The 12971-nt window shown below is 35.9% G+C and overlaps 2 protein-coding genes across 4 annotated transcripts; one reads left to right on the forward strand and one right to left on the reverse strand.

Moving 5' to 3' along the window:
- Positions 1–7137: 7137 nt before the first annotated feature.
- On the reverse strand, positions 7138–9715 carry LOC143304270 (uncharacterized). Its single transcript, XM_076626677.1, has one exon. It carries the CDS (start codon positions 8349–8351, stop codon positions 7227–7229), a length of 1125 nt encoding a protein of 374 aa, XP_076482792.1. The 5' UTR covers positions 8352–9715; the 3' UTR covers positions 7138–7226.
- Positions 9716–9819: 104 nt separating this feature from the next.
- LOC117162814 (survival motor neuron protein-like) lies at positions 9820–12971 on the forward strand. Of its 3 annotated transcripts, none has more exons than XM_076626679.1 (6): positions 9820–9956; positions 10146–10328; positions 10454–10568; positions 10956–11253; positions 11373–11452; positions 11521–12971. In XM_076626679.1, the coding sequence occupies exons 1-6, from the start codon at positions 9912–9914 to the stop codon at positions 11577–11579; spliced, it is 780 nt and encodes a 259-aa protein (XP_076482794.1). In that variant the 5' UTR covers positions 9820–9911; the 3' UTR covers positions 11580–12971. The 3 variants fall into 3 exon arrangements, with proteins under 3 accessions (XP_076482794.1, XP_076482793.1, XP_076482795.1); XM_076626678.1 differs by having other exon boundaries at positions 9844–9965; XM_076626680.1 differs by having other exon boundaries at positions 9946–9976.

Consider the following 12971-nt stretch of genomic DNA (forward strand, 5'->3'; position numbering starts at 1 on the left):
ATCTAAGATACATACTTAAAACTAGCCTACATTCCGGTAAAGGATAAATAAATAATTGACATTTCATTTCGTATGAATACTACACTGCCAGGAGAAATATGCATATGAATACGTGTATATATATATATATATATATATATATATATTTATATATATATATATATATATGTATGTGTGCGCGTATGTTTTATATTATCGAATACTCTATAAAATAAACTACTCAAAACAATAAATAACGCAATCGAAGAATTACAAAACATTAGCCATATTAAAATGACACACAACATAATATATATATATATATATATATATATATATATATATATACGTATATTCACACGAACAATACTTTTGTCACTTTAAAGCAATATTAATAAATAAACGTTTTAATTGCGGTAGAATAAGGAAAAACGAGCGGCAGACGGAAAATTACTTCGATATTAAACAAAATTAAAGACCCGTCACTATAACTTTGCTGATGACATTTATGAGCAGCCATGTTTGATTTACACGCGTCACGGCGAGAGGAATATTAAGGATTAATGGAAGTCAGTCGCGAGAAGTAAATCATGAAAACACATTGTTAACACTTTTCTTTAATAAAATCTGTGCGCAACTACAAATGTAAAAAATATATATATGTCGGAGATGAAAGAACACCGGAGTCTGTAATGGAACAATTGTAGTTATTCAATCCGATTGTAATTGTTCGAGAGTTGTGATAATGAGCTTGGGCTCGAGGCCACAGTCAGTCGCCGAACGTAGCCGCGGTTACGGGATGAACGTTTTGTTTAACAAAGGTATGGAGTAATTCTATAGCTCTCCTTAAAAGAAATATTCGTGGCGACACGCGACAGTAAACATTCCAACGGTTTCTGTCCCGTGGCTCGCCACACGCAGACCCTATTCTTCAAGTAAGATGATTGCCAGATGTCGATGCGTCTCCGCAGTACATGTTCGGCTAGCCCGAGGGCCCGTTATAAATCTTAAGGTTTAGTTAACTAAAGTCCTTCAAACAGACAAACAGTCTTTGTCCCAACTACGGGAAGATAGGGGAGACATATTTTTCAACGAGCGGCGTCTCCCACTAGCAACTTTCCCTCGAGGGCGGCTAGCATCTTTTTCTAACCACCGATATGGAGATTGACCAATTAGCAGCAACGCCAATTTCCCTTACTTTCTGAACGAAGGCTTTTCTCGACGAACCCGATGATCTCGTATCCTTAGACACACCCCATTATAGTTTTCCACTGTAGCATCATCGGGACGGGAAAGGCATTCTCGCTCGCGATCTCATTGATGAAAGGAGTAACTCTTTACGATCAGTGAATATTACGTGTCCGACTTTGATTTTGTGAGTACGTTCATCTATCATCCCGTCGACCGCGGATTCGTTATTGAACCTAGGATCATTGTCATTAGTTTTTCGAGTACTACCACGGTTACTTGTCCGGTTCTGTAATAATCGTATTTGCACTAGTCAATGTCTTCTCTATTGCATAACGACAACGTGTAACCCAAACGAAGATTCGTTTCACGCCCCTAACCCTAATTCTAATGTAAACCCGGCATATATAATAATTCTATATTGAAAAAAATATGAAATTAACATGATACATACATTACTACATAAGTTATATATAAAATATGTATATTATACCCTTGCCTACTGACTGATATGAATTTCTTTCGGTCTCGAATGCGTTAAAAGAGAGCGCAAAGAAGTCGAAATTACTTATTGTAATTAGTAAAACGACCTGAGTGGCAGATAGATACAAGAAAGAAGGAATATTATATTAGCGGAATTTTTATAGCAATTATATAGGGTTTCGATCGCATAATTAATCAGTATCAACTTACCAGTCTTTAACGGAAGGACAAAAAGAAGAGCAGACGGCACACAGACCGCAATCATGATCATTTTCAAGTAGAATCTCAAACTGCCGTACATCTTTGAAAACTTCGTTAGTCGTAAGGGATCAAAGGATGATGTCCGCGCTGCGGAAAATAGATGAGAAGCGGCTATTTCAACAACCACCGTGTAGGTACTGCACTAGCCAGAAGTATCTGCGACAGAAATCAGAATACACTCGTTTTCGCATGGTTGGATCAATTTCGCGTGGGACTAACCTGATTGAACCTAACGCGGGATAATTGCTCAACTCACGACTTTAACCAGCCCGCTTGTTTCTCTGTAAATGCTTGAAATTGACGCTTGGATTCTTTCCAGATTAACTAGCTTTGCCCCTCCCTCCCTTTATCTATTTTCTTAGATCGACTTAGACTGCCACAACATATTATCTTTCTTCTTTTCTTTTCTTTTCTTTCCTTTTGATCTTTTAAAGCCCTAAATCGCTGGCTATTTTGTATACTATATATTTTGTACACTCAATTACTCTGTAAGTCATAAGTACATATGTTTTACAACGTTATTTGTCATATTTCAGTTAAAATCCAGAAAAGCCAGAAATATATTTTCAGCATATTTTAACGCGCCCCAGGCAAAGATCTCAAAAACGAGTTGCGGCACAATTTAAAGCGACAAATAGCATCGCGTGTCTCGTTGTGGTAACACACGGTTCGCCAGTTTTTTTTTTTTTTTTTTTTGATATCGGTGACTGCCATATTATCTTGAGTTTCTAAATCGTAAAGATTCTTTCCCCAGGGATTGGTCAACTGTGTATGTCCCCATGCGACGTAACTTGCTTAAGGAACACGAGCCGGTGATATGCAGGCAACGTATAATTGAATATCATTCGCTCTGAAACGCTGAAGTAATGACCAGTGCAGTGGTCCAGCGGTCATATTGAATGCCGCTGGATATATCAGCATTTGGCAACCTAACCCAGAGAAGCAGGAAATATGAAGCCACCGAATACCAATTAAGTTCGTAGTTGCACGGTTCACATTCCATCATTTCTGAATATGCGAGGACAGTCTTCTTATTGTGCTTTTAATTCTTTTATTTGTTTCATTTTCAGCAAATATACTGGTTTTTTAAATTAAGCTTCTTTTTATACAGAGTTACAGATTATATTAATTTTATATAGAATATATTTAAGAAAGATATTTAATTTTTTGCTAGTTAAGTATTGATCGATTAAGTTACTGTACCTTTGTTCCGATAAATGCGTGCCATTTCCTCGAATCTAATATCATAGCAAATGCCAATACCTATTTTGCAGCCCTTCACATCGAACGTCGTTAGGGAGTCACCAGGACTGAGTGAATCACTCTCTCGAAAAGTAATCTTATTAGGAATGTCGATGTCGAATAGATGTACCTAATAACATAAAAATGTGGTCGCTAATTCTATTGCTGCAACTTTTGTAATTTAATATCAAAGTTACCAACTCCTAAACTTTAATTGTTTTTTATTTAATAACTGACAGCGATTTTATCACTTTCTTTTATTAAAAAATCTTATCATTTAATAATGTTTAAAAAGGAGAAAAAATAAGTATAATAATATTTTAAGTATGTGAAAAATTTATACAACAACAAACACATTACAACAAAAATGGGCGTTTCCCGTATCATAACGTATTTTATAAACCGTAAATTATAGAATTGGTTATAGTATACGTATGTACATATGTATATTCCTAAATTATTCCTAGATAGAGTCACTTTCTTCACCCCAATATTTTCAAATTCAAAGCCATAAAGGAATATATTACTTATCTTTCGGTGTTTTGCTATCAAAGTTCCCCCCCCAAAGGGACCCCAAATAGTACAGGTATTGTACAATTTATCGCCCTCTATTTCAGGCATCGTACCACCAACTACATAGATGTTGTTTTCTTTAGCTGCGTTCGATGAAGCAACGCTCGTTTCACCATCAGGAATACTCTCGACGTATTTTGGAATGTACTCTGCATTGCAATATTTCAATTAATGAAAAATAACTGTCTTTTGTTCCAACCATAAATTAAATTGAAATGTTTGTCAGTTTTTTATTTTCTAAATTATTAAAATAACTAAGTTTTATATTTCGACTTAATTAAATATGCAATTACTTAGCTAATAGTATATATAATAAATTGTTTCTACAGGTTCAAAATGAAAAATGAATATTTAGAAATATTTAATTACGACAATGCTATTTGTGTTAGCATCAGTGGCTTGTTACTCAACGACTTTGCTAGTACTTTTTGAAACATAAAGTTAGTTTTCAATTAACACTTATACTAGAGGCGGAATTATAAATGCAAAATAATTGATAATACTAATTTATAAGTACCTAATTATTAGTATCTTAAAAAATATATTTATACAAAAATCACGATAATCATGAAAATGGGGAAATCCTATATTCTCGACTCAATTCACAATTTATTTTGTATATTAATTAGATTTGTGACGGATGAAAAGAGAGGGAGAGTTGTGCGTTTCGTCCCGGGACTACCGGTGGACTCGTCAGTAAGGCTATGCCCGGTAGTCCCTGCCTTAGACGTAGAGGGAGTCTCGCTAGGGTCGGTATTTATATCAATCGCTCGTATATTCGACCGCTAGCGAGTTAGACAGACAGACTCGTTGTCGTCGTAGCCCTCTAGTGTTGGCGGTTGGTACCCGCGGATCGCGCGGGAGGTGTTGCACCGCGTTGTTGCCTCGACCTGTCGGCGTCCTGTTGATACCGATCCGCCACAGATTCCGCGCTCATCAGTACGTACTCACTGGCGACATCGAGAAAATGTATCGGCAATTCCTCGTACGACCAGAGGATCGGAAATATCAAAGGATATGTCCTAAATGTCCTACGGTGTCGTTATGGTTTTCCTTTATTGCTTGTATTATTTCGTTTTCGTCTAGTTTTAAGATGGGATTAGGTGCATAAGTAATTTTCTTGTACGTGTCGTTAAAATATATTAGCGTGAGTTTAATCTGTGTTTTCTCTAATTCAGTGAAATCGTTATTTCCTATGCCGATTTTTGTTGTATCTTTAAGAATTTTGTAAAGTCTTCTGATCCAAAGTGTCTCGTCGTATTCTCCTAAGTCGTTTCGAGTTAATTGGTAAAATGTTTGGTCATTTGGTTTAATTTCTAAGAGTTTCGGATTCTCGTTGTTGTCTTTCCATGCGTTGAATGAATTAGTGTGATCAATTACTAGGTCGAGGTTAACTACTTCGTCGCGAGTTACTGCGTGAACTCTAGATAAAGCGTCTGCAGCTGTGTTATCTTTACCCTTTGTATATTCGATTTCATAGTCATATTCTTCGAGTCTAAGTCTCCAACGAATCAGTCTGCTAGAAGGGTCTTTGCAATTGTGTAGCCACTTAAGAGCTTGGTGGTCGGTTCGAATAATGAAGCGTCGTCCTAACAAATATTGTCTTAATCTTTTCACGGCCCATAAGATGGCTAAGAGTCCCTTTTCTGTCGTGGTATAGTTTCGTTCGGGTGGATTCAGTGTTCTTGAAATGTAACAACAAGGATGACCGTCTTGCGACAGTATTGCTCCTAGTCCTTCGTTACTTGCGTCGGTAGTTAAGGTAAAGGTTTTGTTAAAGTCTGGATAAGCTAATATTGGGAAATTACAGAGTTTGTCTTTTAAAGTATCAAAGCTAATCTGGTGTTTGTCAGTCCAATGGAATGGTGTGTCCTTTCTTGTTAAGTCTGTAAGGCTTTTCGCGATTTTGGAAAAGTTTCGAATAAATTTGCGGTAATAACCTGCTAAACCTAAGAATGATTTCACGTCCGTGGCACTGCGGGGTAATCGAAAGTTTTTTACAGCGTCTAATTTCTTGGGGTTTGGTTTGACTCCTTCGGATGAAACTACATGGCCTAAGTATTCTAATTCCGGTTTTATGAATTCACATTTGTCCGGTTGCAATTTAAGTCCTAATTCTCTGAGTCTCTGAAATACTATCGTGAGGTTTTCGTTATGTTCTTGAATCGTTTTTCCGAATATCACTATGTCATCCAAATAAACAAAGCAGTATTTTCCTACAAGTCCAGCTAAAGCTCTGTCCATTAATCTTTGAAAGGTAGCGGGTGCGTTTTTAAGTCCGAATGGCATTCGATTGAAATGAAAATGCCCTTGCGGTGTCGAAAAAGCGGTATATTTTTTAGATTTCTCGTTCATTGGAATTTGATGGAATCCTGAGGATAAATCAAGTGCCGAAAAGAATTTTGCGTTTCCTAGTTGTGTTAAAATGTCGTCTATATCAGGTAAAGGGTAAGCGTCTTGTTCTGTGAGTTCATTTAGTTTCCTGAAATCGATAACTATCCTCCATTTCTGTTTTCCTGAGGCGTCTAATTTTTTCGGAACTACCCATACCGGAGAGTTATAAGGGGATTCGGATTCTTCTATAATATTTTTCTTCAACATGTCTCCTATTTGTCGCGAAATCTCGTCACGGTGACATTCCGGTGGTCTATACGATCGCGTGTTAATAATTTTGTCTTTGGTTAACGAAATTGTGTGCTGAGTTAAATTAGTACAGGGTAAAAGATCGGTTTCTAAATTAAAGATGTCAATATAATGGAGGATAATCTTTTCGATGGATTCACGGATTGGTTTTTCAATGTGATCTGTTCTCACTAGGCTTTTTAGTTTTGATACGTTGGAAAAGTCATGAGAATTTTGAATATTGCTAGAAATTTCAATGTTTTGCTCACCAGTGTTGATAAAACATACTTTAGTTGGTTTGCCTTCCAAATAGATTGTTTGAACTCTGTTTTCTCCAGGAGTCAAATGTATTGGTTTCTGAAATAAAATGGTTTTGTCGTTTAATCGGATTTTGTCATTGGATATTGAATAGTTATACTTCTCTAAACATGGTAGCCCAATGATTCCGTCTTCGATAATAGGGAAATTGTTCGGTACTATGTGAAAAATGTGATTTTGTCCAAAAATTCGTTTCATTACGTATTCGTTAGTTTCGTATTTGTCTCGTCCCATAGAAAATTTTTGTTTAGGCCCTATTTGTATCGCGTTGACAGTTTTGTTACGTTTCACCAGGTTTATTCCTGCTCCTGTGTCGACCAGAAATACTCGCTCTTCGGTTCGGGTTGACAAAGGTATTGCGAGCAGTCTTCCCGTGGCGATGTTGACTCGTATGTCTCGTACGGTTCGTCCATCTCTTGGTTCGATGTTGTTTCTTGTATTTCGTCCCATTCCTGGACTGCCTGAATCCTTGCGGGTGGTTGATCGCGCTGGATCGGTGGTAGAAAATTTTGACACTTGTTGGCAATGTGTCCCAGCTTTCCGCACTTGAAGCACTTCATCTACGCGCGTTCAGCAGGTGATCTATTTTCTACTTGGTTAAACGTAGCAGGTTTCTGAGCTACTGGCGTGTTAGGCGATCTTGATGGTACAGATCGTCTTACCTGCATATGCTGGTTGTCGGGGCGATTACTAACCGAAGGTAAGCGATTACATGACCAATTAGGTTGTCGTTCTTCTCGCAAGTAGCGTTCTACATCGGCTGCCTTTTTTTCAGCTTCCGGAAGATTCAAGGGTTCACTGCTTAATAGTATTCGTCCTATGTCGCGTCTGAGTCCCTTTAGGTATACACGAACAGTCTTCTTCGTGATTTCTTCAGTCATAATTTTACGCGTTAGTGGTTGTGGGTACTCATTGGTTACTGCGTACAGCAAACGGTTGAGTATTCTTCTAAACCGAATATTAAAACTTTGCACTGATTCCTCGCGTCCCTGTCTCAACTCTCGTAATTGTTCTTGGTACTCATCCGAAGTCAGTTGTGCTGCTAAGTTATTTCTCAGTGCGTCGTACAGATCACTGTAACACTCAATAGGAATGTTGCGAATACTTTGGGCTGCTTTCCCCACGATTTTTTCCACTTTTATTGCTTTTAGCAATAGATCTTGCTCCATACAGCGATCCTTCATACTTCTCACTTCTTTGATGAAGTCTTCAACTCCTACATCATCATCTCCGTTGAGCGTTGGGATGTAGCGTATTGCATCCTTAGCTCGTAGAGTGGGAGGAGCGGGCGGAAAATAGCCTCTTTCTTCCACCTCGGGTTGTTCGATGTCGAGGTGGACAGGTGGGGTGTCTGGAGCTGCTAACCCTGACAGTTTGCGTGCTTTTGCCATATTCACGGTGCGATTGATTGCTGTCGACGCACTTTCATTGTCTTCGGTGATAATGGAAGCAAATTCATCGGTCGCAGGGGATCCGAACCCAGTCCGTAGCGCTGCGACGGTTTTTCCGAGATTCTCGATTTCTGCTGCCCTGTGTCTGTTCTCTTCGTCATTTTGCATAGACAAACGTAACATTTCCTCTCGTAAAAGGGCAATGTTCTCGTTCTGTTTTTGAATACTGTCCCATATTGCTCGCAACATTGGGTCAGTTGAGGTTGAAGTTTGAGATTCGTTTGCCTTAGACATTATTGCGCTGATTTATAATTTTCAGACGAAGACGAGTCTTGGCTACTGAAGCTAAATTTTCTTTCACGGTAACGTACAAAGGAATTCAGTTTACCTTTTATTGTTACTTCACTTGGTTCGCGATAGTTACTTTGTTGTTGCGGATGACCGTAGTCCCAAATAATTCGATCTTCCGTAGATGATGAATGTCTTTTGGTTTCCGAACAAACATTTTTCACTATCCTGGCAGGATCGCCAAAATGTCACGTAAAATAACAAAATAAAAAAGGAATTTGAGGTAAAAAAATAAAAAAAGAAAACTTTATTTTTTTTCTAACATCAATACACTTTACAATCTACTTCCGAACTCTAGGCGTGACTTTCTAAGACTGACTCTTATGATTTTATTTTCGATCGGATCCGATTACTTTCTTTTGTCATCCCTCCACATCCCCACCGTCCATGCATTTGCTAGGCGTCCGCGATCGTTGCCACGTGCTCTTTCTTCTAGAACCTTCGGTGGAAGGACCGTTGGGATGTTGATGGTTCATTCATGATGGTTCAGCGATATACATTGTCGCCGAGTGCCGCCACATCTTTATCTCTATCGTCAGTCCGTCGGATTTGAAGTATGCCGGTCGTGACATGCTCTTCGGGCCACACGTTTTATGATACAAGACCAGCAAAATGATCAATGTGTAATTTTACATATCTTACATTTTTTCCAAATGAAATATTGTTTTTATTAAACGTTTAAAACCTCAGGCAACATTTATTTCATCTGATTTCAGTTTTACAAATATATATCTATAATACATATCTGTATAAATTACGGTCTGGTTATATCAAACAGGGACCGACACTCGCTAGGGAAAACTGCCCAAAAATTGAATCGTAAAAACCAATATGAAAGACAACAAATTTCTCGTTCTGCGGAACAAATAGAAATGAGCAGAGTATCTTTATCTTTATCTGAGACATTCAAAGCGTATCACGCATACGCTAAACCTGAAGAAAACTTTCTTGTCTTCCATGTTCATTTTTCCCTTTCCATTTCCGAACGGTTTCTTCTATATTTATTTATATGTTCGTGATTGATGCTATTGACAACATACAACTAAGGGGAAATACGAATAGTAATAGATAGATGTATAATTCATTATGCAATTTTATAGAATTAAATCTTATTTATCTTCAGATATAAAAACTATATTTACCAGCTGAAACACTAACGCATATGCAGTATAATATAATCTACTTAACAATCTCGTTTTAGTTATAATATGTGATTAATTCTTTTGCTATTTCGCTATAAACAGTTTCTTGTGCATACAATATTTTTTTATAGTATTCTAATATATTGTTAGATATTGTAAGGAAAGTAAAATACAGTTATTGAAGTTTGGGAACATTCAATGTTAACCTTGCTTCAAAAAATAATCTTTCGAATGAATGGGGAATAGATTTTTAGTATTATAGTTGGCATAATGTCATCATTGTTTACAATGTGTTAGAGTTAAAGAAATGAGACAAATTAATATTTCAGAAGCAAATTCAATATTTAAATGATGTTATTTTAAAATGGCAGATGATATGAATGTTCTTTTTATACGAGGAAATGGAAACGTATGTATGGTAATGGAAACGTAATGGTTTTAACATTATTTTAGTACAAGATTTTAGCATAATAGTAATTAACAGTATCCACTACCTTTTAGTCAATTTTTGAAAAATGACATATATGATAATTTGCAATAGTTTGATAATAAAATACTTGTATCAATATTAATAACGTATAATTTGCTATCTCAAAAGGATACAGACACAGCCAATGATAATGTTTGGGATGATAGTGCATTAATAGAAGCATATGATAAAGCAATAAATTTAGCAATAGAAGAAGTTATCAAGCGAATGGGAATGGATGTTGGAAATTCTCAACCGAAAGAAAACCTACAAAATCTTAAGCAGCCTAAACACGCAAGTAAATTACACAAGGTTGTGATTTTGATAGAATATTACAAATTTGATACAGAATATTATTAAATATATTGATTAAGAAGCAAATTATTTTATTTTGCTATTTACTTATATTTATTTGTATACACATCTTTTCTCTATAGAAATGGATCATAGGAGCACCTTATCGTGCAATATACTCAGAGGATGGAGAAATTTATGAAGCTATAATATCAAAAATTTACGAAAACAATGGCACGTGTGTTGTAAAATTTGTAGGTAATACCTTTAGCATGATGGTTATGTCAATTAAGAAATGTACTAAAAATACATATATATATGAAGTAAAGGCTTTCGCATAGTCTATCACAGTGTCATTCAGCAGGTCCTTAACTGGGCAGGAGTACCTGTCAATGTCTATGGGGAGACCCGTGGGATATAGGGTCATGAACCATAAACATGCATGTTACTTATTGTTCACTATTAGCTGCTTGGAATATAATTCTCCTCATTAGACGAGTGATTATTACTACATATATCAAGGCAAACATTTATACATATACATTTATGCACGGGAAATTCTAATACATTGCCTGTAAGGACAGTAACTGAATGGCACTCAGTAATTCTATTAAATGACAAAAATTTCTTTTACTTTGTGTTTAGGCTATGGTAATACAGAGAAAGTCGAGTTGAGTTCTCTTTTAGAATCAGAAGGTTTGCAAAGTCAAATAGCACAACAAAAGAAAGCTTTGGAAGAGAAATTCAATGAAGAGAACGATGAGACTTGTGAGACTAATTTTTCTACAAATGTAAATTCGAAAAAATATAATGTAGAAAAAATGGATTGTGACTCTGAAGAAGCAAATGCGTATAAACATCACTTCATACCGGGACCATCTTTCAATTCGATGACTGATATAATGCCACCTGCACCTCCTTTACCACCACAATTAATGGCCAAGTAAGTACAATTTAAAAATTCTAATGGAATGCTGAATACTTCTAATATTAATAAGTAATTTGGAATAAGTTTAACATTTTATTTGGAAAAAAATACGAAATTTTAATAAAATGTACTAGATTACCAGATAATGATACAGACGCACTTTCAAGTATGTTGATGTCATGGTATATTAGTGGTTATATGGTATATTACACAGGTAATTATTTCATATAAGTATTTTATTGTATATTAAATTTTCAATGGACTATGTTATTTCTTTTGTAGGTTATTATCATGGTTTGAAACAAGCAAGAAACAATCAAGAGAACAGGAAGAACTGTTGATTATATCAATTTTTTCAATAACAATATAACAATAATATAAGATATAATAAAATATAAAACTCATTGTATTTATTTACTTCAATTATTTGAAATAAAGAACAGCTTTATTTTCATATAAGACTTTAAGACTTTTTTAAAAATAATTACTAAGATAAGAAAACATAAAAAACATATTTTTGATAAAATACACTCACATATATATGTCGGGTTATCATTAGCATTTAAGGCGCGTAATGATCCTTCGTTTGAATTAGCCATTGTTTTACGAAACAGAGAATATATTTACGCGAATAAACAAGATTTTACAAAATATTATGAATAATGAGTTTAATAAATAATAAGATTAACAAACGATAAGTTTAACTAATAATTAGATTAAAGATTAATAAGTTTAACGAACAATAAGAGGAACGAATAATATGTCTTACGAATAATGAATTTAACGTATAATGAGATTAACGATTGATAGGTTTCACGAATAATGAATTTAATTAACGCTATTAACAATGTTCCGGGGTTCAAACGAATCCACGGTCAACGGGATAACTCTTTACTATGTGTAGAATAATTTTAAACACAAAATACAGTTGCTGAGACACTCGGTAAATTGCTCGATGTATCACTTTCCAAGGCGATCACACGAATGAATATCTGATGAAAATCTTTTTCGCTATACGACTGCATTTGTTTGTTATATGCTCGCTGGAAACATCGAGAAGGTTCCAATCGTTGTTGCTAGGCAATTTCTGTCAAAAGTTTGTTGTATACTCTTTGGAAACATCGAGAAAGATTCAAACGCCGTTACTAGGCAGTTTCTGTCTGGAGATTGATTCCTAATACAACGTGTGTCCCATTATATCGACATCTCTAAAGTACAATTCTATGTGATTTCTAGGGAGAACAATACAACCGATCCACACCTTCGTCAGGCAAAACGTTTATCCCGTGACCGTGGCTACGTTCGGCGACCAGCTGTCACCTCGAACCCACTTTCGCTTTCACAAATATCAAACAATTACAAATGACAATTGCTTAATTACAGTTATGATAAAATCTAGGCTAAAGCATTAGAAGGCTTCCTCAAAATTGCAAAGGGAAGGCTCCGGTTTTCCTTTCATCTCCGACATATATAATACAAGGATATAATACAACCGAATATTTTAAACTTAGCCTATAGCGCGTGCGCGCACACACACGCACACACATGACACACATGACACACATGCGCGCGCACACATGCACACACATGCGAATGATTTCTCGAACGATAATCCATTTATTTATATTTTTCAATACCTGTCCTTACGATTGCGTATTTATTTGTTCCACGTATCATATTTATCTATTTGCATAACTGTAGGTGACATTTTTTTAAACAATTTTGCTAATATT

The sequence above is a fragment of the Bombus vancouverensis genome, unplaced genomic scaffold, assembly GCF_051014615.1.
Source record: "Bombus vancouverensis nearcticus unplaced genomic scaffold, iyBomVanc1_principal scaffold0029, whole genome shotgun sequence".
Taxonomy (NCBI): domain Eukaryota; kingdom Metazoa; phylum Arthropoda; class Insecta; order Hymenoptera; family Apidae; genus Bombus; species Bombus vancouverensis.